Genomic DNA, 25,374 nt, shown 5'->3' with positions numbered 1-25,374 from the left:
CCCAGAGTCTTCCACCGGTTCGTGTGTGTTCGGTCCGCGATTGATTTGTACTTGAGTGCTTGAACAAGCAATGTAAACATATCGTCTATACAAACTGACCTACGATATGAAATCCGAGGTCGTAGATGACCTAAGTAAATCCCCAAAAACAAAAATATTCCAGGTCTTAGACAATATTAATAAAGAATAAGTAACCTAGTCATTTTCTACGGAATATACCCCAATGTCGTTAGTTAAGACGTCCAAAAAATAAAAGAACCCGATAATTGCTAGTCTTGGTCTTGGCACCACTTTTAGGTAGTAATATCAGTTAGAATTGCATATTGTATTTAGATTAATTCAACAAATTGGGCATAAGCTTAAGGTAATTTAACCATGCATACTTCCCAAAATCGCTCTCTTAAACTATAAATGGTTGTGAAATTTAAAATGTTTGAATAGGACCTTGAATTAAACATCGTAGTTGACTATTACTACCAGTGCTTCTCAAAAACTTTCTTACTTAAGATTAGTATTACGTCTATAAATTAAATGATCCAATAAAAATGATGCAATAAAATAAATAAAAAGTGCGGTACACAAACATACATATTTAATTATAAGTGCTGTATAATGTGAAAAAAATGAAAACATAATTAAAAGCGTTCGAGTCTATAGTTAAAAACCTGTTAAATGGTAAGCAAATAATTCATTTTTTGAATTTTAGGTTACTATGTTAAAATTCATAAATTCTAAGTAGATGAGAAGAATAGTGGAGATTTAAGGGGTAGCAACTTTTTACTTGCCCTTCAATCTTCTTTGCTATACACTAAATACACTCTTATCCTATGGGTACAGTAGAACATAATTTTGTTCGCTCAAAAATTTGGAAATAAAAGTAACTGCTGTGCTATCCATAAATGTGAACTGACAATGCTAATGAAGTCATTAAATGGCCACCAACTTAAAATTGTTTGTTTGCGATGAATGCAATCGTCAGGCCTCTTTAGTTTTTTTTTATTATTAATTTTTTATTATTATTTTTTTATTACAACCGAGACAAAAGAAAAATCGGATCAGTAGTCTTGGGAATATATTCCCGACCTTATTTACATGTTTATCAATTTTGTAGGTGTTTTATATATATAAATACAAAATACATCTGCCTTTATACTTATCACGTAATAAGCTTGTAATTATAGTATATATTAAATTAATTGATAGATTAATTCAACAAATGGCATAAGCTTAAGTAATTTAACCATGCATACTTCCCAAAATCGCTCTCTTAAACTATAAATGGTTGTGAAATTTAAAATGTTTGAATAGGACTTGAATTAAACATCGTAGTTGACTATTACTACCAGTGCTTCTCAAAAACTTTCTTACTTAAGATTAGTATTACGTCTATAAATTAAATGATCCAATAAAAATGATGCAATAAAATAAATAAAAAGTGCGGTACACAAACATACATATTTAATTATAAGTGCTGTATAATGTGAAAAAAATGAAAACATAATTAAAAGCGTTCGAGTCTATAGTTAAAAACCTGTTAAATGGTAAGCAAATAATTCATTTTTTGAATTTTAGGTTACTATGTTAAAATTCATAAATTCTAAGTAGATGAGAAGAATAGTGGAATGAATATGTGATCCTTTTATGGTAGAGCATTAAATAAATTATTTTAATAAAAAAAAAAAAAAAAAAAAAAAAAAAAAAAAAAAAAAAAAAAAAAAAAAAAAAAAAAAAAAAAAAAAAAAAAAAAAAAAAATTGAAGGCTTGTGAATATGTGATCCTTTTATGGTAGAGCATTAATTTTTTTCTCAGCGTCACCATAATATTTTCGCCAATTGCCTATTAGACTCTCTGTTCGTTGTGCTCACTCGGATGATAGTACTATTGATTTTCTTGCCGCCTATTCGACACTTCAGATTCAATTAACATTTTTGGACTAAAATTGCTCTTTGCCAGTTGGTCAAGTGCAACATCGGCAGATTTGCAAAGTCGGCGGGAAAGAGGGTGCAAAACTGAGAGGCTTGCGACAGTTGCTAAACAAACGCCAATCCAAGCAATTTCAGAGTTGACTGCATTGCAATGGGCAGTGAAAAGGAGGAGCTGGGCGGCATGCATAGCCGGAAGTGATTTTTGCAGTGATCCGAGGCGAAATCCCAATCTGATTGTGTGAAGTGAGTTGCATAAATGTGCAAGCTGTTCAAGTGATTTCGAGTGAAAGACTCTGAATGAGACGATGCCTGTGCTGGGCTGCGGATCCTGGTCCTTCGTCAGTCTGCTTGCATTATTTTGTTGCATACTTCGCTGCGTCATTAAACCAATTGACGAACCTGATGGATGCGAGGGTTGATGAATGCCGACAAACGTCTTTATTACGTTTAGCGTGCCGTGAGTGGAAAGTCAAATTCGAGTTGCAGTTGAAGTTCTCTAGAGAGGTTATTTTGATTAGGCTGCTAAAAATCTAATAAAACTGGTTATAGTCGATTGAAATACTCTAACTGCTTTTTAAAAGGCATTTCGAAGATCCGCCAGAGCTTTTCTCATTGTGTTGATGTACGTAGTTGGTTGGGCGGAGGTTGGGCGGAGGTTGGGCGGTGGTTGGGCGGTGGTTGGGCGGTGGTTGGGCGGTGTTGAAGTCAAAACATTTCATTAAAGGCAGCAGCGAATGCTGTGAAAAAGTACACAAAAGCATCTGAAAACAAAATGTTGACAAAAAGCGTAAAACACACAACTCCATAGTGTACAAAATGAAAATGACGCAACATGCAAAGAGCAGAAACAAAACAAAGCTGCCTGCAACAAACTCGGAAAAAATGTAACCAAACCGACTGACCAGCGGACCGAGAGACCTTCTGACAGACGGCCCATACAAATAAATACGCAGTCAAAGGCAATCAACGTCAGCTAGCCAGACCCTCGTCCCCCTTGACAACTACCGATATTTGATTTGAAAACATTCCGAAAACGCTGCCCGAATGCAGCTCCCCTCTAGTTTGGATGCTCGTCGTCACCAGCCGCCGCATTTGTCCGTAAGGATCGCTGCAAATAAATAAATGGCAGCCATTGGGACAACAATTAAAATGCGATGCAGACATTTCGATACTTATATTTCTTTTTGGTCGTTTCCTGCTGGCCCTTGTCGGTTGATGTTTTAATTGGAAGGCAACATTTCATTTCAAAGCCGTTGTGAGATTTTAGACTTAGCTGAAAAATCGCATAAAGGCGCCTCGGTCTCAAATATGCTGCGGAATTTTGAAAAAGATGTATGTATTGTATTCGACTTTGATCCTGGGAAATTGTAAGAGATCGGCATATCCCCTTACTGACATTTTATAGAATGCATAAAAAAAGATAAAGGTCAATTGAGATGAGGTCCAGAAAATATTTAATTGAATGCAAAAATTTTACGATTAAGAAAGCTTCCGAGTCAATCAAATAAATTTTAGACTCAAAATGATATAACTTCCTATTTGATTCATTCGGTTAATTTGTACAATGTTGCGATGTATGTAAGTGGAAAATATCAGCTTTATTCTTGGGCCAATGAACACATATCATATATTCTTTTTTAAATTAACATAGTATTGGTATTAATTAAAAAAAAAACAGACGGGTTTTCCCAACCACTTATATTATTTATGAAAGTGGTAATCCAACAGGTTTCTTATATAATTATTATAATTATTAATTATATACTTAAAAGACTTGGAAATAATACATTAGTGTAAAACTGTGATGGATCTACATAAATAGCTAATGTATGACATAATGCCACATCGGAAAATATTTTATTTATATGAGGTTTTTATTGAGGTTTAAGGTTTATATTTAATAAAATTAATTTTAAATTTTACATCCTAGAATATTTTACTCACACGCACAAAATATGAACGCATGTAAAATTTTTAAAAAGTAAATATCAGCTATTAATATTGTTTTTCGAGATAGGCAATTTAAGTTTACTAAAGGATGTTTATATTAATTCCTCCTGGCTTGAGAAGAGCAAACTTATTTTGTTTTAAAATTAAATGACGTGAGCATTGCTATTTTTTCGGAGATTCGGGTTTTGGGTTAACTGAGGGAATTTTAAAATTACATAATCACAGCTGTTATAGCAAAATTTAAGACGATAGGCTTATCACATGGTTTCATAGATGGCGCTATACAGCCCTGAAAACGACGGTACGTGAGCTACTTCTGTAAAGTGTAAATAAGTTAGTGCATACTTTTAGGATCAGTACTTATAATTTGCGCAGCACGATTTAAAATAATATGGATATATTATCCATATTATATTATTATTATCCATAGTGCTTAAATAATATCCTAATTTATTTTTTATTGGCAGATAATAAATGATAATAGTTTTTCTTATGTGATGTCTCCAAAAAATTGTATCGTTTTTTTAATAAAGATTATAATAGTATTCTATTGTATATTAACATGTTAACATAGTATAAAAAAAGAGAGAGCATTTTGAACTTAAGGTCCGAAACTCGCCCTACGTTCCGTAAGAGCATAATTGGATGCAGTGTCGTAATTGGATTGATAAAATACGCTGTTTGTAAATGGGTAATTTATGTTTCGATCCCTTCCTGTACCTTAAGTTTTTAACATTTCGTTAGGGTGTATAAGACTGGTCAGTCAGAAGCTTGGAACGCAATGAAAAAGACCATATAAAATAAATATATTTTCTTGATCAGTATCAATAGTCTAGTCGATATACGCCAACTATTCTCTCAGTGCAACACCTATCTGAATAAATCTTTTGCAAAAGTATAATAAGTCGGAACGTCCAGATCGGTTCACTATATCATATAGTGGCCATAGGAATAATCAGAAAAAAGTATATTTCTTGTCCTTAATCGTAAACTGATCAAAATCAGTTTTTCGACATTATATAGTTTTGGTTTAAATGAATTTAAGTCCGGACGACTATATCCCGAAGTGGCTATATAAACATTCGGAAAGTGGTTTTTTTATCATAAACTGTTCTCATTCCGTACCAACCAGTTATTTTTACATAGATGATATTTTATATTTTTTTTTGAGATAATATATTTTTATTTTACGTTAGGCCGATTGAATGGATTAAAAGCGTAGAAACTAACAGCAGCAACGTACATAACAGCAAGGAAAGCTTGGAGCTAAGTTCAAATCCCCTTTGTAATCGAACTAAGTACTGCTTGTCAGAAGCGCTCCAGGTGAACGTATCGCGAATATTCCACGGTTTCAGGCGGCAGATAGCCCACTAACCTTAACATATTTGTTCGAATAAACCCACCAGACCCATTCCATGTTCTTTTAAAACCTTAGGTATAAGGACGTAGAGGCAACACTAAGATTCCTATATATTCCATGCGCAGATGTAGATCCCATTCGTCACGTAAATCCGTAAGAAGTTTGTCTTCAAATACAAAAAATGCACTCCAGTACAGCTCCCGGATTCGGAATTGATAGCAGAGTTGCCAGAAAATGGTATACTATTTTTTGTGTTCCTGTTCAAGTCCATGTTTCTTATCCACCACTTCCCTACGCAATGTAAGTGCGCAGTGATATCGATGATACCAAAGCCAGGCAAACCGGAGAACCTTGTTGCGTCCTACAGACCAATAAGCTTGCTGGTCACATTCTCTAAAATATTCGAGATATATATTTTATGAAACCTATATTTTGTACATTTATGTATATTTTAAAATAACATAAGGTCGTACTCTGTTGCCCACGGTCTTTAACTATTTTTCTCCCGAATCGAGCCATACACTTATTATTACAAATATGGACGCTATTGAATGCGATATAAACAAAAATTTGCCACATTCCTAGCTAAATTTCTATTGCTTAATCGGCTTCTCGAGTATTTCAGAAATTAAGTAATAGTCACACAAAAAAATAAGGCAAATCCTTCGGGTGTGGTCAAAGTCCCAAACAAGGGTCCGTTTCGGTTGTCTGAGTCGTGACCCAGGACCCTCTCCCCCAAACCACTAAGCCCCAAAAACCCAGGGCTGGAGTGGGCACGGACATCTGTGGGGCGTCTGCAGCCGTATAAAGTTTAATGAGCCGCAATTAATCGTACATGACAACACTATAAAAACGTTTGTTAAAAATTATTTCTTTTCCGGCGGGCTTCTCTCCCTGGTTCGTTTCTCCTGCCGGAGTTTGTGTAATTGCTGGAGTCTTTGTTGAATATCTCCGTGATGTGAACACTCTTTGCAAATGGGACGCATTAAAGCCGGAAAAATATTTCATGAAGTAGACACTTTAAACAGATTTGTAGGATCTAGTGGGAGGCGTTGCCCCTAGCAAAGAGACAGGGACTTTTGAGAAGAAACCCTTGTTAACGATTGAAGCCAGGCGTAACCTGATCAATTTGTCATTGGAATTGCCTTTCCTAATTAACAATTTAAATAAATCGCGTCGCATTTTCAGCGGACCAAAATGTAGAAAAGTGAATGCAATTTAATTGGAAATTTAATTGCTTTTGTGGTCGGAGTGTGACATGAGCGCCAATGCACCTGTGTGTCCTGGCTCACCTTCGTCCTCCGACTACCGCAATCCCATTTTACTTTTTTCGTACCTGCTGTCGAGCTCTTAATTTAGACGTGTCCATCCATCGCTGTCGCTTGGCTTTTGTTGTTTTAATTATCTGCGGTTATATTTATTTAAATATTTACCAATTCAATTAGGGTGACCGTTTTTGTGCATCGCCCTGTTTTGTCGTTTATTATTTCATAGACGAATTGAATTGACTTTGAAGCCTCTCCTCCCGGGGTCACTTTTGAAGCCCGAAAGTAATTTCAATTAATATAATGTCATATCTGACAAATGGTCTGTGCAGACATCGCATCCTGAGATCTACGAAAAAACCTTGCAGACAGTTTAAGCCCGTCTGCCCTCCATTCTGTTGTCCCCCACACGGATATTCTTTTCCGAGTTTTTCTTTTGGCTGGCTGCGTGCCAATTATAAAAGTGATTTCGATGTAAGCTGCACCCGAGACCTAAAAGAAGACGCAGCCCCAGACTTCGGGCCACACTTACGGGCACACACGAACCCGGAGCTCACTTCCGTCAACGGGAAGTCATAAGACGTATGAACTTGTCGCCATTGCCGGCGAAGGAAGACGGAGTCGGAGTCGAAGTCGGAGCCAAGACCAAATCTAAAAGCCGGAGAAGAGGTAACGGGGAGCGTCCTGACAGATTCCTCTGTTGGTTTAGTTTGCTTGGGCTTGACTCGAGCCAAAGAAATGCGATAAATTGAATGACTGACGACGCAGTAAATACTTTTCAGACGCTGGCGAAGTGGGTGGGGGTAAGTTGGGGAATCACTTGGATCAATTTCCACATCCACACACGACAAATTGCGCGTGGTTAGGTTTTCTTTCGAAGCTCACTCTTATCCATTTTAGTTTGCCATGTGTACTTATAGTGGATGAAATACGGGTGATTGGAAGAAACGAGCAGCTGACAAGGTGCAAATGGTGTGGATTTGACTGGTGGGTGGAAGGAGCTGTCAACTCGGGAAACTCGTGACTCGATTACAGGAAAATGCATCTAAGACGGGGATATCCGAACTCCATTTGCCAACCCAAAACTTTTCCCCTGAAGCTTGCAACATAATTACGCCTACTTTTTGGATTCCCCCAAAAGCCACAGCCCTTTATCCGCTTATGGATACAGCGACCAGCGACATTGTATCCTTCGGCACATCCTGCCTGCCTTTCTGCCGCCCTACAAGTAACACACTAATTTAACTGCATAAAAACTCACCCAGGCGCTGATTGTGTTTGCCCAAAGTCTCGTTTCATAATTTTTGCACAAATTGCGGTTTTTCAGGCAACGAACAGTGAACGGCGAACGGCCAGCAGCAACAACCGCCAAACGCTTTGGCAACTAATAAAAATGACCGACTCTTTTACCCATCCCGACCCCCCGGCATACCACTCGCACCCAACTACCAACTCCCTACTCTCAACTCCCAACTCCATACATGTGTAAAAATTTACGCCACAACCGGGAAAGAACGGACTCCGGATTCGTTAGCCAGACGGCACAGATAGAGAATAAATAGGGGGAGCGGGTCAGTGCTGGCCACTTTTGTTGCCAACTCGACATATTTCAATCACGTAAATTTATTACGTAAACATTTGCTTTGCTTTTCGCACACAATTACGATGGCAGGAGGGGATCAAATGGTGGTGGGCCGGAAAGCACGCTGATGCGCGGGGGAAAACGCATAGGGGTCGCTGAGGCTCCAATGCAGGAACACAAATTTCAATTTCAATCTTTTCATAAGCACATCGCTCCGTCCGCCAGGTCCGTGGCCACCCAAAACCCGCTGGCCAAACCCATGCCCGTCCTGAGTCCCCTTCCCCGTAGCTCAAACGAGGTAGGCTGAAGGCCTTCTGCTCGCCCGTAATATTCATAATGGATTTACCAATATGGTGAACAATTTTTATTAATGCAACCGACAAGCCGGGCGGCAAGAAGTGAACGGTCTGTCCGGCAGCCACCCCCTCCGCCAGAACGTCCTTTAGGTCTATATCAACACGGGGCGGCAGCTGTTTGGCTGGTGGAACACATGTATGCGTGGGTCTTCGCCTGTGTGGGTGTCGCTTAGGACCGGGTTAAACGGACTTTTGGCTTTTTGATCTTTAAATGTGTGTACAACGCTTTGATGTTCTTTTTCTGCTGGCCACCAGCCGTTTTGCTCTCCGTTTTCCACATTTTTTCTGTTATCTCGGGTTTCTGGACATGTTCACTTTTACGGGCCAGGTGGCAAGTATTACTCTCTAACTTATGTTACAGTCAGGGATTCATATTGTCAGCTGTGCATTTTGCGACCAACTATTTGAAAGGTAGATATTTTATACTACAAAAAAATGTGGTACAGTACATTCATTTTTGATTATATCTATTAAATTTTTTTTGGAACATATTTGTGTATTATAGAAAGGAATAAACCTACCATAAACGACAAAACCTATACAACATTGTTTGTATTGGAATTATTTTTTTGTTAGATTTTGGAAACAATTACAAATTGTTTCGATGTCGATCAGAGAACTGCAAGGGTGGCATTTTTTGCCACCTTAATCACACTCAACAAATTTGGGTATCGGGTGCCACTCACGCCGGTCACGGCGGGTACTTGCAAACACCCGCTCAAAATATTCGGGTGTCTGCAGGCACCCTGGTGTGCGCGCACCCGAATCAATGCGGCACTCTAGGTAGCGGGTACCGATCACACTGAAGGATCATGACGAAGGATAGAGAAGGCAAACATGCAGAAAAAGGCAAGTGCCCAAAAAGGGATGAGTGGCAAAAACACTCATTTATTTCTCGGAAACACCCGGGTGTCTCGCCAAACACCCGGGTGTCTGGTAGACACTCGAGTGCCTGTGGTAGCATAATTCCTGAAAAACGAAATATATTATGCCCAAAATCTGAAGATAGCCTCTTTTTTTGCATTCTTTTTACAGACATTTAAACAACGCGAAATAGACTTTTCTTTTTTATATATTATATTATTTGCTTTGTTAAAATTTGTAATATCGGCTTCCCATATTTAACTTTATAAATGTATAATTTTAAAATATAATAATAATAAAAATTTTATAATAAATAAAATTGTATAATAAAAAAACAAGCGAAAAAAATATAAATAGATAGTGTTAATAATAGATCAATTATATTAAATAATATATAAGATTGTTTTTGTTAAGACATTAGATACATCAAAACGCAAAAACATGTGCCCGACCTTTTTCTTGGGTGTTCCCTTCACCCTTCATTTCTGAGACCGTCTCGCTTCCACCCATACACATTTTATGCATACAGAAAAGTACCTGCGCCGATCGTTGCTTGCGCGTCACTCACCCTAAATTTTGTTGCTCATCAGACACCCGGTGTTTTTGTGCAAGTAGCAAAAGACACCCGGTGGCAAAACACCGGGTGTTTGTCTTTGCTGAAAATAGAGTGTCTACAAACACCGGTGCTGAAATACCGTGTTTACCGGGTGCACTAGTTGCTTTATCTCTGATTATTATTTTAAGTTTTTATCATAAATGCTATCTTAATAAATAAATTATTAAAAAAAATAAATGTATCAACTGCTTTATTTTTAATATTATTTTGCCAATCAGTCGCCTTTATTACACAATCAACTTGTACACTCAAAAACCACCTCGAAAACAGAGAAGTGATGAATTTATGGCGTCAACCCTGGCCCACAGCCGGTTTCTTGGACCCACTGACAGACAGACAGAGAGATAAGTTTGACTCGTCGCTGTTCGAAACACGAAAAACCACCTGCCCAACTTGACATTGGTTGGAAGGCGTTGAAAATTCTCTGGCCGGGGAATGAAACGCAAATCGGAGGGCGATTGTCTTGGCATTCAATAATTGAAATATTTGCATAATTATTAACCCCCCCTGCCAGAGGGAATCTCATTAAATTGCGCATAAGCCCCGCACTGTACCTGATCCACTAAATTGTGGAGAAGTCAAAAGAGCGTGAAATCTAGCGGCAGAAAAGTTCTCAGTGGAAGAGAAAAATAAAACTATAAAGGAGAGCACGCCTAAAAGCGCACTTTTCTGGGCGTCGGAGAAGGCGGATTCGCGTGGGAGTCAGCCTAGCGGCAACTCTTCCGACTCCTTGGAGTCCGGAGATGGGAGTTGGCAGTCGGGAATCGGGATTCAAGAGCAACGGCGTCGGCAGGGCATATGAACATACAAAATATTCCCTACAAAGGAGTTGATTACACAAAGGAAAATTACGACGAATCATTTCCGCTGCTTGGCTGCTTACACGACCAGCACCAGCACGGTGCTCAGACCCCTTCCTTCTTTTCCCTTTGGAAAATGGGAAATGGGCGGGCCATTTGGTAAGCGGCAGCAAAAACAAAGCCTTCCACCCCTCGGCTACACAGCAAGTGAGATAGCAAAAAATGTGAAATAGGTTCGGTTTTGCTGTTTTCTTGAGCTTGAATTCTTAAAGCTGGAGCTTTTGCTTGGCTACTCACATCAAGTTGACAACTTTTCGGGACCACATAAATTATATTTAATTGAAATTCTTTCGGCCCCATAGCACCTCGAAATTAGCGAACATCGCCAAAACAGACAGCGGCCAACTTTGGTGAACTCATAAATCGCTCGGGTGTCAGCGCATTAGCCATCCAGCGACATGCCATAGCAATGCCAGTGGTATCATGAGGTGGCCTACCTCCACGGACTTGTAAACGTCAACGATCGTCTAATGTTTCCATGCGTCATAAATTTCATTGAAAAGCGCTTCCGTTGCGCCATTTCCAGACGTTTCGTAGGACTCGAGGCGCGGGCCGGGAGCACGGCGCAAGGATACTAGGAGTGCGGCTACAAGGATAATAGGATACCTTGCCCCTTGTGTGTGGCACACACATACAAAATGCATAAGGGAAATGAATTGCTTTACGAGCAACCGCAGTCCCAAACGACGAAAGAACGAGCTCGACAGGACGAGCCGCTTGGGCAGCTCAGGGAATATGCAACTGTAAATCAACACCCGAGTAGTTGTGGGCGTCCCATTTTGTAGGCGTTTATAAGCTGTCGAAAGTAGTTAGGCGTTTTTCATAATTTATTTATGGCCGCCGAAGGGAGCAGCGGCGTTTAAGCATGTTTTATATTAAGTGCGCACGGTTTATGGCTCAGTCGGCCATAAAGAGGAATTAGTGGGGCGCAGCGCAGTACCCTTTTTGCCGACTTCGGCGACTATGCAAATCGGGGCTTTGCTCCGAGATCTGTTTCCAGACCCATTGTGGGACCTTGGATTGGCAAACTTCGCTCGCAATTGAAGCGGTGCAGCTCAACCATTGGTAAACAGTTATTCGCAACTTGGGCTCCTAACACGATTATAACATTTGCTGAAAATAAAACTCGCAAACTTCCCCGAAAACTTTGTCTGGAGCGGAGGGAAAGTTGCCACTAACGACTGCCAATTGATGTTGTTAATGAAATAATTTCTTATAACGGGTGGCAAAGTTTTGCAGCAGGCCGGGAAAGTGAAACTCAGCGTTTAAGTTTTGCGGTTGCCTTGCCGATAATTTGGCATAGATTTCCTCCTTCCCTGGGTTCCTGTTCCTTAGAGTTTCCCAGCTCCTTCGAGCGGGAGTTGCTCCAAAAAGAGCAACTCGAGAGCTGGCTACATTTATAAATTGTATCCCGCGTCCGGCCTCAAGTCCTTGCAGTCCATTGTGCATTTGGGCTTCATTATGCGCAACTCGTTTTTGTTTGACTTGGCCGGGTCTGGAGCTCTAAACAAATTTTCTTTTCTTGGCCGCAGTCCCCCATCGCCTGTCCGTTCGCACTCATCAGCAGGGTCCTTAAGTCTGCTTTCGTGCCATTGTGCGCTTTGTTTAATGTTATGTAAACTTTTGCTCTATGGCCACTCTTCTCTGGGCTGCCACACTCACTTCTATCTGTTGTTCAGCCATTCATTTGCTGCTTTTGGCTGTTTTGTATCTCCTTTCTGCCACCTCTCCACCCCAACACCCCAACACCTCTACACCCCACGTCGACCCACGTGGACCCACTTAAAGGTCCTTAAAGCTGAAGCAGATTGAGTTATTGCATCCAGGGGCAAAGCAGCCCGGGTGGATATGAATTTTTGCCAAACTGACAAATTTCTTGCTTCGCTTGCTGCGCGAGCCCAAATGATTGATGACTTTTCAATATGGCAACCGCATCAGCCACAAATGTAAATACTTGCCCCTCATCCTTATCGCGGGACGCCAGTCTCACCCTCCACTTCTTCATTTCCGATAGACCGCCGACTTCCATGGCATCAAGTTAAGCACTCAATCGTGGATTACATGCGTTTTATTTATGATTTTCCTCGCTGGTATTACGAAATGTTTCCCTTTGGCTTATTTTTATTGTCATTTATTGTCGGTTTTGGATCAGCGGGCTTCAGGGGAGGCTGGATTCGATTTTTGCTTTTACTTTTCCCCTCTCGCTTGACAAGTTTTTGCGCTGGAACTTTCGGCCTGGCAACTTTGCTGTGCACAACTTTGACTGCCAAGTGGCAACATTTAATTGCTCAGAAAAATATTTTCCAAAAAATCTAAAACGATGAAGTCGAAATAATAAAAATGTTGTCAATTGTTGTATTTTATGATGTTGCCCAAAAGTTTTCAACAGAGGCGAGATTTCAGACGAACACTCGAGCAATTTGTTGTATTTTATATTTTTTTGTCAGCTGAAGTCTAGTTAAAAAGTTTGTATACATTTCATTGGAGAGTTTGAGATTGGGAGTGCAATGTTTTCATTCTCTTCCAAGCGATGGGTATCCCATTTAATTTTAATTCTATGAGGGTTTTGATTATTTAATAAGGTTGTTGTCATCATAAGAATGGGTAACCATATTGTGTAACTATATAGATAATTATAAACCTTGTTCACTTAAAAATAATAACTTTGAAATGTAAAATCATGAAAATTTTTAATTTAATAAACAACCTCATTCAAAGACACGGTTATACAGCTTGGCTCAGCATGATGTGTGAAAAAATTACCATTTGACCCAAGGAATGTGTGACACAAATCTGCAGAAAAAAAGACATTTTTTTGTTAGCCATTAAAGAACAGAGCCGATTAAAGCGCATTAAGACTTTAACTACCGAGTTCGTTCTTTACAGTTTACAGTTCTTGGTTTTTCTTTTAACCTCGTTGCTCTGTGTGTGGGAATCTTTAATTTTGAAAGCACCAGTGGAGCTGAAAATGGGTATACGTGTTTCTTGAAAGTTTTGTAGTCCAGAAGGAAACCGCTCTTAGCTTGAAATGCAGGTGATCTCGCTTAAATGTAAAAAGTATAATATTCCGAAATTACGAGGACTGCTTAAATAAACTTTTCATTATTGGTGTGAAAAAACAGGTATCCCAAATTCGACTACAGTATTTCATCTTGTTTTGGTAGTTTTCCTGTTTCTCTCCGCAGCGATTGCGGATTTCTATGCTGATGTTTGTTGTTTGCTCGCTGCACTTAATGTAATTAATTTTAATTAAAATCCAGCGGGTACGTGAACAAAAAATTTGCCACAGTAATGAGCACGAAAGTCCGTCCATCCGACTGACTGAGTGTCGAATGGTGAACTTGCCAGCATCTCTCCATCGCGGTCCCCTCCGCTCGCATATCTTTTCGCGCCTGTCGAGTCGAGAAGAAAAAAGGTAGCCTGCTATTCAGAGCTCTCCTTTCGTGGGTTAAGCGCAAATAGCAGCAGACACTGCTGAATGGCTGTGTGTATGGGTTTGTGGGTGTGTGGGTGTGTTGGTGTCTTGGTGTGTGTGTGACCAAGGGGTGAGTGGGCGTGGGTGGGCTGCTGCGGTGGTGCAGCGAGTTTGTTTGGATTTTGCTGGCCCGTAAATTCACATTACATCTACGATGAAGCGTTTGGTAAACATTTTAAAGTTGCCATTTAAATTATGTACTCCGCTCTCGGGTGTTGCACTTTCCAAGCGGAATCAATGCGAGGACTGCGAAGGGCTTACAATGGAAAATGTTTATAAATAGTTCAGCAAATACGATTGAAATTGATGCAACATATGTGTAGCCAGGAACTTTTTTTCTGTCTATGATTTATCTTTAAAAGTTTTTTTTTCACCAATGTAGTTTTAAAGCCACTGTGCGAGGGGCCAAGCTTTATGAGTAAAATGTTTTTATCAAGCCGTCTGATGTCGGCTCAGAAAAGTAATAGATATTATTTAGAACTTACCACACTCTGCATTTTCTGGAAAAGCGTTTCACTTTTCAGCCAACTTACGAAAAGAAAACCATTGCAGAAACACGTTATACAGACAGACACCCATATGGGACAGACAGTCAATAAAGACTCTTCCACGCCCCATATTGACAAAGGGCTTGGGTGTGAGTGTGAGTGTGTTTGAGTCTGTTGCACCTGGTAGGTTCTAAAAGCCCTTCGTCTGCCCCTCGCCCTTTTAAGCGGCAGCTGCGTTGCACTTTTTGTTGGCTGCCTCCCGTGCCGTAAGCAAATAGAATTCTTTTTCACAGCCACCCATCCATATATACATACATATATACCCATATATACTTGCCCCACCTCGACTCCATGTCCCTGTGTTTGCCTAGACATTGCATTTTTACCTCCTATACTGATTCACGCGCTGTTGCACAAAGCAAAGTCGGCGTTTCCTACCCACCCCCCTCCGCTTCCACCTTCTGTCAAGGCTCAATTGCTAGGCTACGTTTCGCTGGCTCCTCGAGTTTTCCATGCGAGGAGCGGCTGCCTGGAAAATGCGAGCTGCAAAATGCGGCGCGTCAAACAAATAGAAAAATGTAGCACGTGGCTTGGAAATTAAAATAAATCAGAGCCGGCATTGGAGAACACTGACGGGCTTTAAGCTATGCTGCAAACTTATGTATTGAAAACATTGTAAGCATACTATTTTTTGGGCAAAGACTGCAAGTCTTTGCTTTTAAATGGAATAGAAAAACAAAGCGCGGCAGTGTTGGCCAGTTGGCCACCCTTAACAAGGATAACACAAAATATTACTTCAATAAAGTTATTATTATGACTAATTAAGCACAACAAGATAAATCCATTATACTGCACTTCCAAAAGAAACAATTTGGATATGATAATTCGGCTGGTTGCCAGATATGTGTTTAGAAGTAGTCATGTATAAAAGACTATAGATCTATAAACAAAACCCATTTAAAGATCACTGGATTGCGGGATCGAGGACAAAGCCATCATGGCTTAACAAATTGGGAAACGGATGATAAGTTCAATAGTCCCTTCAATGGCTTGGACAGCACAACATAATAGAATGGGTAAATGCCCAGGCGTTGGAAAGATTTTTAAAGACAAGTGCAACTAGTGTGTTAACTAGAGTGTTAAAGCCAGATTTTATTCGAATTTTTCTTAGGCTGCCATTGAATACCAGCAACCACAACGGCGGCGACGCTTAAGCGACCCTCAAATCCTGTTAACGAGACAGCAGGAGACGTAAAAACGCAAAAGCAAACACTGCCAACGCACACAATCACACTCGTGCAACGCACATCCGTCACATCCAGCACACAGCATAGACACAAACCCACCGCAGGCGCTAACTAGCGTGGACACAAACACGCAGGACCCACGGCAGAAACAACAACAAAGTGGAAATAGTTTAAGTTGCTGAAGGGTGCGGGGCGGGGGAGGGAGTGGATGGAGGGGGATAAAAACTGAAGAGTTTATAAAATTAACATCGTCATGACATCCAAGCAGACGCCGGCACTGCACTCGGCTCCCCGTCCAGGACATTCGGAATATCCTTTGAGCCGCTGTTGCTGCTGTCGCTTTGCATTTGTGTGCGGCTAGTCTGATTTATGGGGGGGGCCTGGGAGAGCCTGGGTCTGTGTCACTGTGTGTCTGTGCGAGTGTTTACGTCTCGTGTCGTGTTGGCATTTGTCGTTACAAACTTAATTAATGCTATGTCGGGGAGGAGACTATCGCCCGCTCGGCTGTGAACTCTTGACTTTTGTCGAGCCAGGCAAAAATGTGCAACCAGGACACGCTGTCAGTTTCAGCTGACGTTTGGTGTTTCTGCAAGCGAGTCTGCTTCTCTAGTGCGGGAAAAGTCCGCAGATTAATCAGGAGCAGAGTCGGGATGGAAGTATTATTTTAGGGAATTTGCAATCGTTATTTGGAAATACAATCAAGCCATTGCCTGGCAACGGCGCAATCCTTTGGCGAAATCCTCCTGGCTTATGACAACTTCATGCCCCAAAGTCCCACTTAGAGGAAAGACCCACTCCTTCGGGTCTTAATTTCGGTAATGCCATGCTGCTTACCCGGCTGGCAGTTAACTGTATTGTTTACAGGACTCTCGTCAGGAGCCAGAAGTCCTGATTGTTTCCCAGAGCCGTGCCAAGCTCCTATCCACTTGTTTGCTATTTGACTTAATTTAATGAAAATGTTGCAACCTGCAATTTACAAAACTAACGCCAACAAAACTTGAGATTGTTTGCTCGCTCCTCCTGGTCCTGCTCCTTGAGCCACTACAACGTCTTTGGGTCTCCGGAAGCCCAGAATCTGCTCCTGGGATGCGGGCTCAGTTCTAAGTACACATCGAGAACGCTGCCATCTTTTTGATGGGTGGAGAAGTCAAACAAACGAATGCAAAAGGTTTTTAACTGCCTCCAGCAGTCTCAAAAGTAAAAATGTGCTAAAGTGGCAGAAGGCGATGTTTGCCTTTGGCCGAGGGACGGCCTGGCTTGGAGTTATGCCCCATTATGGTGATTGCATCCGGGTTGCATAGTAGTATCGCAGAAACTCTTAAGTCATCCATAAATCTGATCATTTCATTCCTTCGTCTTTCAGTTCTCCATACTGGCTTCGATGTATTGAACCTGGCCTTATTTTTCTCATCTATGCGCACCTAATTTGCAATGATGAGTTATCAGAAAGGTAAGTCGCCCATCGCAGGATACTATTATTACCTTCCTGGTCGTGACACATCCCAAATGGTTGGCCATCCATTAGAGCAGGCTCGGATCGGAAACGCTGGTCGGAACGGCATTTGGGGACCTCTTTTGCAGGTCAATCAATTTGTAAGCACGTCGAATACATTTTTGAGGACCACGATGCGTACGATTTTTTATGGGACTGGCCAAATCTCCGCCACAATACAAATTACAGTAAATCAGCTAAAAGCAAAATTACGCGGGTCATTCCCAAACAATTTGCTCGACGACGAGCACAACAAAAGATAAGGATGCGTTCGAGCATTAAAAAGAACCCGAGTCGCCAAAAAGCAAACTTGCAGTGGATGCTGGGCGGGTGGCAGCGATACAATCTAACAAAGGAGAGCGCTGCATACTTTCGGGGGTTGGTCCTGGCCAGTCTGCCAACTAATGAGCTTCCATGAATCGACATGAATCGATTGGCGATGGGGGTGGCACGGAACGCCATTCCAGCTAGTTTGGAAATTAATTGCCGCCAGTTTTGTGCTGGGCGGGCCCACCAGCTAAAATCGCGATGGCTCAGTGGCTTAGGCGGTCGGAGGCCGGACAATGTCGGCAATATCCTATGCTGCGCCGTTCAATTAACTTGTGCGACAATCCAATCAAAAGTGTATTAAAGGCCCGTTTACGGTGCCATCGTCATCGCCATCGCCATCGCCATCGCCATTTCCTACCCGATCCGGGATGCGACCACGAGACCATTTTGCAGAGCCAGCCGCTGTCGATAACAGCAATTACATAAATGTTTTTATGGCAAAAGTCTATGGGGAGGGGATGGGGGAGTCGAAAAGCCTATCGCGATGCAAAGTAACCAGCGCCAGCAATCGGCTGACCAAATGCGATTTAATGGCGTCCGCTGGAACAGCTGCAGCTCAATGTGTCCACAACAAAAAGTACTTTGCAATTAAGGCATACATTAACATTATAACGCCTGCGACGCGACGCTTTGGCCAATGCCATTGGGCGGAGAATGGGAAGGAGTTATTATCAGGATTTGTAGCTCTCGGAAAATGTAATACCCACCGTTCCAGGCAATCCAGTAATTCGGCTAATTTATTTAGCTACTTGCAATATTTAACATATACGTTCAATTGGTCCTGGAGACCCACATGCTTGAGTTCAGGCAATCACAATTTTTATTTACGTGGCTAAACGCGGCCTTTCTTTTCTCCGAGAAACACGTGCCTTTCTGCCCTCGAATTGAACTACATAGATAAGCGAGACCGAACGACGAGACCCCAGTCCTACTTACTACTAAATCTGGAAGCGGGAATGGGGGAAAACTTTTCCAATTTTCCCCTTTTTATCGTAAATTACGCACGATTCAATATTTGGCCTTTTTACTGGCTTGTGTTTTGTCTCTGCGTCGTCTGCCCTTTTTCTGCCTGAATAGCTGCAGGAGTGGGTTCAAGGAGCGAGTAAATGGTGGGTGGTCTGGGCAGGCTCCTTACTTTGTCCTTGCTATTTTGCTATTTCTTCTGTGTCTCCCTATCGTAAATAAGAAATCTCATACGTGCGTAGGCCTCTCATGAGATACAGCTTAATCCAGCCCCCTTGCCCACGAACTCATCTGCTTTATGAATGAACCAAAAGTTAGTTTTACTTTTGTTTCTGGGAGAGTCTCTTCCCCTAATCGAAATTGGCCATGGTTCACAAGTGTAATGATTGTTTTTCTATGCGGGGTAATTTATTTAGCATTATTTATATAGATTTCAGTCGAAATAGGGCTGGAATAATTGGGGAGAAAGTTTTCCTATTGTTTACCGTAGGGTCTGTAGTCCTTAACAATAGTGGGATGTTGCGCATGAAATATAATATATTCCCGGACTTCGAAAATCCATGTCAAAAATAAAAACATTATAGATTTTAAAATAGCCATTGATGATTGTTGTCTATGCTAATAACTATAAATTATAACTACTGTATTGTGGTATTATTAAAACTATTATTCGGCTCTAAGGCTAAGAAATTTTAAAGGATTGGCAGAAAAATGATTCTTACGAACGATTTTTGTGGCTGCTGCATAGAAAATCAGAGCGTCTCAACGACCTCAACACGTTCGCAGGGCCCCTACCTCCCGGAACACACAGATTTAGACACAGACGCAGACACAGACGAAGATACAGCACAGACACAAGCACAGAGAGATGGGCTATCGGTGTGCGTCGCTGCTCTGCGCCCAATTGTATGCAACGGCTTTTGTGTCAAAATTTTTATGCCGTGCATGGCACGAAAACGTGTGCAAAATAGGGACCCGGAGGATTGGAGTGGAGTGAATAGTCAAACGTAGACCCGAAACTGCAGGGCAACAACAATGACAGGGGCAGTAAATTGAAAGACCGAAGACACGGAATTGGTAGACCAATAGGTATGGGACAGAGAGGAAGGGAGGGGACCAATTCTAGACGACCAAACTGATTCAATTAAATCAGTCCAATTGAAGCGGCTGACGCAATGCGTGGCGAGTGTGTGCATGGAATATTTAAGGCGTCACAAAGGCCGACGGTGTACTTACTGCAGCCTCAGTTGGAGTCCTGTTTGAATGAAGGCTTAAAGCCAGTAGGGCGAAACTTTGTCATTATCGCGCTGCCAGCTCCTGCAGCCAAATGGTGCCACCGAAAAAGTTGTCGCATCGCAGTTTATACAAATAACTGAACATTTTGTTTAAGCCACACTTGCGCGCGTGTTTTTTTAATGCTCTGGCGTTTTTCACCGCGTTTTTGCCGCGGAATCAGCGAACCAAGCGCCAAACAACAGCAGAGCCATTTGAGTCGGGCCTGGACGACTGGATCCCGCGACTTCTGTCGCGTATCGCATTAATATCTCAATTTATAGCAATTTATAAAAATATGAAAAACGCTCAAATGGGTGGAAAATACTGCGGCATTGCGGGGCCACCCCGGAAATAACATTTAAATGCGCCCTTTTGTAGCTGATTCCCCAGACCCACATCCGCCCACATCCGCCCACATTTGCATGGCCGCCAGTTGCGCCTAACGAAGCCTCCGGGGAATGCAACTGGAGGCTTCAATTCTCCCGTTTAAATAAGGATTTGCGCTTGCCTGGCTTTAAAGGGATTCCAATGCAAATTTCCATTTCCCCAACTGGGATGGCATTTCATTTTCAGCCTTCCACTCGCCGTGCCCACTGTGCCCCATCCATCCCCAAGAAGGGAAAACTTTTTAGCACCCAGGCATCGGGCTCTGTGTGAAAATCACTCAAAATTGTGTTTAACTAAGCGTAAAAATTATAAGCAAATTAATTTGCACAAATCACAACAACAGCAGGAGCAGCGAACACAACAATAGTGACCGGGCTTGCAGCAGAAACTTTTATGAAACAATCAGCCAAAGGCAGCCCTGTTTCGTCGCACTCTCTCCGCTCGGGCACGTTCTTGGTTTTGGTTGGTTCCACCGGGCCCGGATCCTCCAGAACCCGCCTGAGCCTCGGCCCGGAACAACTGACGCGGCAACCAAACGAAATGGGAGCAGAGTGGGATAACCGGCAATTTATCTGCATAAAAGCGCAGTGTGCAAGTTTGACGTGGATGTCTGTCTTGATGGGGATTGATGGGTGTGGGCTGGGAAAAACTTTGCTGGCCCTGCTGTCAGAAATAGTAGATTCTACTGTGCTCGGAGATCGAGGGATTTAAGACTGAACACGACACTTATGGAAAATATTTCAATTACTTCTTTAAATTAAGTAAGCTCCGAAATAACCCCCGATTCCAACCGCCCCTTCCCGTTTCACTGTTGACAAGTACAATTAAAACTTAGAATAAACAGAATTTCAAGAGCAACATAATTTAAACACCCTCGTTGAAATCATTGCCTTCATTAATTTTCACACAACAAAAGGCGCTGGCTGGAAGTGTCCCTTAATGTTCACTAAAAAGGGTCGGTCAGCCAAAGGGATGGCCTGAAGACGGAGTATATGGCCGGGATGTTCATAGCACTTTTTAATTGACTATTGGGAAATATTTGGGCAAACTTTTACTGTTGCTTTTCCATTTAGAAAAGTCAACAATTACACGGAGTACAATAGAACAGAAATGGAAGAAGTCTCACCCACTTCAGTCACATGTGCCCAAGGCAGCAGTCCAAATTTCCCTCAGTCGATAACTCGGGGTGGCGAAGACGAAGGCGGAAGGAACGCCCATTTGCATTTTGTAAATTGTTGCCAACGCAGTTCTGAAATATTTGATAGGGGAGGCGTGGCACGGCCCCAAACATTGTTCGCTGCCTTGCCTGCGTTTAATTATAGGCGCAAATAAATGTCTATCATTTTGGGTTGGGTGGTCCAGGGGGCTCCCTTCGCTATGAATTATGTGCAGGGTTTTAATGAGCTATCGAATCGGGTGGGTGGTGCGTTTGCTGGTGACCTTGGGAGGTGGAGATGTACTTGGCTTGGTTGCCCGAACCCCGGTTGACAGTTTGTAGAGCCGGGACTAATCAAGGCTTAGCCATAAGTTTCCGGACCTGCTTGCGAATCGTTTAATCTGGATTTAATGACGACTGACTCCTTTCACCCACGCCCATCCATCATCTGCCCGCCGACCGACTGCACTCCACCCACCACTCGACTGGTTGCCGGACCAAACCCCCTCATTAACGCCCCAATAATTATACTCAATTAATGGCCAAATGACCAATCAACTGGCACAGAGAGGGCACATCAAAGGCAACACCGAAATGCATCGACCTCCCGTCCCCATCTCCATCAAAAGGGTCGACCACGAAAACAACTCTCTGGGGCCACCCGCTAACAACTTCATTTGTCTCTGTTAAGACCCGTTTGGCTTAGCAGCCAAGAGTCTGACAAACTCCTTTTCCCTCGTTGCAAGGACTCCTTACTCCTTATCTGGCAGGTGGTGGGTGTCTCAGTAAAAGCGGGAAGGAGCGAATCTGAGCAAACCACACGCTGTGTCATGCTTATCTTGACAGCAAACATTTACAAAAAGAAAACACCGATTGGGGAGCGAGTGGGCCTCAAACACGTCTTTATCGCAGCGGCACAACGCAATTCCAATTTTCCTTCTGGGTTGACTCGGTGCCGACTGTAATCTGGCTTTTAAATACTCCACAAGTAGATTAATCATCCCACTCCGAATCGAGAAACTGCTCCAGCTTCGATTACCTACTCGCCTTCGAAGCAACTTCCTCCAAATCCAATTATAATTGCGCTTATCAAAAATAAGTTTTCGATACTTCGAAAGAGCTGAAGGAGAGCCGAAAAGAAAGACGGTGTCTTTGCCAATTTCGCCAATATGGCAATTTAATCCACACAATCAGTTTAAGGCATCGCCATTTATCTTTCCTGCTGGGGAGGGCAGGGTTGCTTGTATTACTTTTCCCCCGTCTTGCGGTTACCAATTGGGGATTTCTTTCCTCGGCATCGCTGTCAATTACCTCAAGTTTAATTGAAGGTGAAATTGTGTCAGAGCAGAAGAGCAAAAGTTGATGTGGTCAGCTCAGTCTCTCAGTCGTTCCGGAGTAATGTTTCATTCCAGGTTACTATAGTGAAATATTATAGCCTCGCCCTAATTGTGGGTGGATTGTTTAGGAAAATCGTTACTAGAGCAGAGGGAATGCGAAATCATTTAATTAGCATATATTAACCAAACCATTGTACAAACACGTTTCAGAAATAGGAAATTGCCATGAGCGAGCAAAAAGTTGCATTATTATTTGGTTTCACTTAACAAGATTCAACTTCACTTGCCGAGTCGTTCTGGTCATGGCCGTCTGTCCAGTTTCTTTCGACATGTCAAAAACATTTAGAATCTGAAAGAAGAGGAATTCAGCTATTACCTTCTTGTTTGAGATTTTTAAAAATAAGTACTTTATTTTACAAAATTTAACTATTTAACATTTGGACAGTAATTTTGTCCTCTTACCTCGATAGGTGGTGAATCGAAGAAACAATGTGCTGAATCTATTTAGAAACAAAATATCAATGTTTCACAAAATATATTACATTGGTTCTATTTATAGCTTGTAGGCCGGAGATTTCGAAGTTCATACGGACATGGCAGGATCAACCCGGTTAGTGATCAAAAAAAATTTTACTTCGACCACAACATAACATAGTTTTGACAGTTTATTGGTCTTTACAAAGTTGAGTTGGTCATTACTAAAATAAATCACTTCGAACACGAGGGGGACAGCTTACATAGTTTCTTGACATTTGTTCTACAGACTTTCATTTTGACACGTGCTAACAGTCGCGCCAAATAAGCACAATAGGCCCTTTCCAGAGGCAGTGGATCAACTGGAGAGCTCCCCTTAATTACATCCGCTCCTGGGCTGAGAATTTAATGCAGAGGTTGGGCGTCTCGCACTTTCCATTTTATTTTAGGGCAATATAATAAAATGGCTCTTAAAATTCATTTCATTAAACACTCGCCAAGAGCTCCTTCCCATCAACCAGGTCGAGGACAAAGGAGCGCCGCAGCCAGGAAGTCTTTTGTTTATACTCGAGTTCCGTTCCTTCGTCCTTCGTCCTTCGTCCTGCGCCCTTCAGCCTAGTCGGTTGGGCAAATTAAGCAAGCTGACAATTTTCTTTCTCTAAACTGTACAACAACTTAATGAGCCTGCATAACTTTGCGACAACAGCAGAAAGCTGCGTGGAGGCGTGGAGGCGTGGTGGCGTGGTGGCAGCCGGGAAACCAAAAGCTATGGACTTTCCCCCAATTTCGAGAGGGCGACAGATAAAAAAAGCACGTAAACTTGGCCGGAGGCATCTCGTTCACCGAACGGTGGCAAAAGTCATTATTCACTGTACTAGCTGAGGGCTCACTCTCCTTGTAACGCCTGCTAAAAAATAATCAACTTTTGCATGGCTGTCACCCCAGTCCCGAATAATTCAACGATGGCGAGTTCAGCGCAAAGTTTCATGGAGACAACTTCCGTATTGCCAGCGGGCCCAAGTTGCACATGGCGAATGGTGTGTGTCGAATGGGAAATGGGGAAAGGGAAATGGCGAATGGCAAATGGCGATATTCTGGCCGAACTCTGGCCGGGATCCCTCTACAAATGTCGCATTAATGAAGTGATTTTGCTCTGGGAGTATTTCAGTTTTTAGGTTTTTCTCATACTTGGCCAGGGGATTTGGCTATTTAGATAACCAACACCGAAAGAAACATGATCCATTTGATCTTTTAGTTTTAAACGCTCTTTATTCATTTGCTTATTGTTTAGAATATTCGATTTTAAGCTATAATATGTGAAACAACTATAGATTGTTTTAGTTTGCTCTTTATAAATACTTTTAAGAACTTAGATAGAACATCAAAATACAGATTGAGGTTGACAATTGGTTATTGTCCCTTAAAAACCTTAATTCTTGATCCCGTGTCACGATGTCATCTCTAGGGCCCAGCTCTCATTAACTTCCGCTTGAAGGTCCTGGTCGTCTGGGCCCCACTCCATCCATTTCCCTGTTTGTTGCTTTATGCAAATGTTTTTCTTGGTATTATTGCCTGGCCGCGCTTCCCGCTGCCGTCGTTGTGTTTCTTGCTTTGGTTTTGCTTTTGGTTTTATAGAAAAACAGGCAAAGCAAACAAAGTTGGCTCTGAGCAGTGTTTTCTTACATGAGAGTTTTCCCTTCGGTCTGTTTGTACATATTTTAATTACGCGTCTCTGATTGGGAAGCATTTGCGGCGGGAGCTCGACGTCCTGCGACTCTGCGGCACAGCTGTCGTCATCTGAATGGCAATTTTTGGGCTACCCCAAGTGGTTGACATCCTAGAGATGCGGGTTGAAAGGGTACGGAAGTGTTTGCTTTGTGGGCATCGGATTTTTTAATATTTGTATATTTGAGTGTGTCCAGCAGCATTTTTGCATCTTTTCCAGCCGCTTGCGTATTGCCGATTGCGAACA

At 42.0% G+C, this 25,374-nt stretch overlaps 1 protein-coding gene across 1 annotated transcript in view; it reads left to right on the top strand.

Moving 5' to 3' along the window:
- Positions 1 to 17,364: 17,364 nt before the first annotated feature.
- LOC122617411 (myb-like protein AA) overlaps positions 17,365 to 25,374 on the top strand; it is a 33,388-nt gene continuing 25,378 nt past the window's right edge. The window contains exon 1 of the mRNA XM_043793263.1: positions 17,365 to 17,438. Coding sequence (XP_043649198.1) covers positions 17,420 to 17,438 — 19 coding nt within the window. The 5' untranslated portion in view covers positions 17,365 to 17,419. The remainder of the gene's footprint in view (positions 17,439 to 25,374) is intronic.

The sequence above is a fragment of the Drosophila teissieri genome, chromosome 3L (genome assembly GCF_016746235.2).
Source record: "Drosophila teissieri strain GT53w chromosome 3L, Prin_Dtei_1.1, whole genome shotgun sequence".
In the NCBI taxonomy this organism is placed as follows: Eukaryota; Metazoa; Arthropoda; class Insecta; order Diptera; family Drosophilidae; genus Drosophila; species Drosophila teissieri.
The sequence above is the reverse complement of the archived record's forward strand: the minus strand, read 5'-3'. Positions and strand labels throughout refer to the sequence as shown.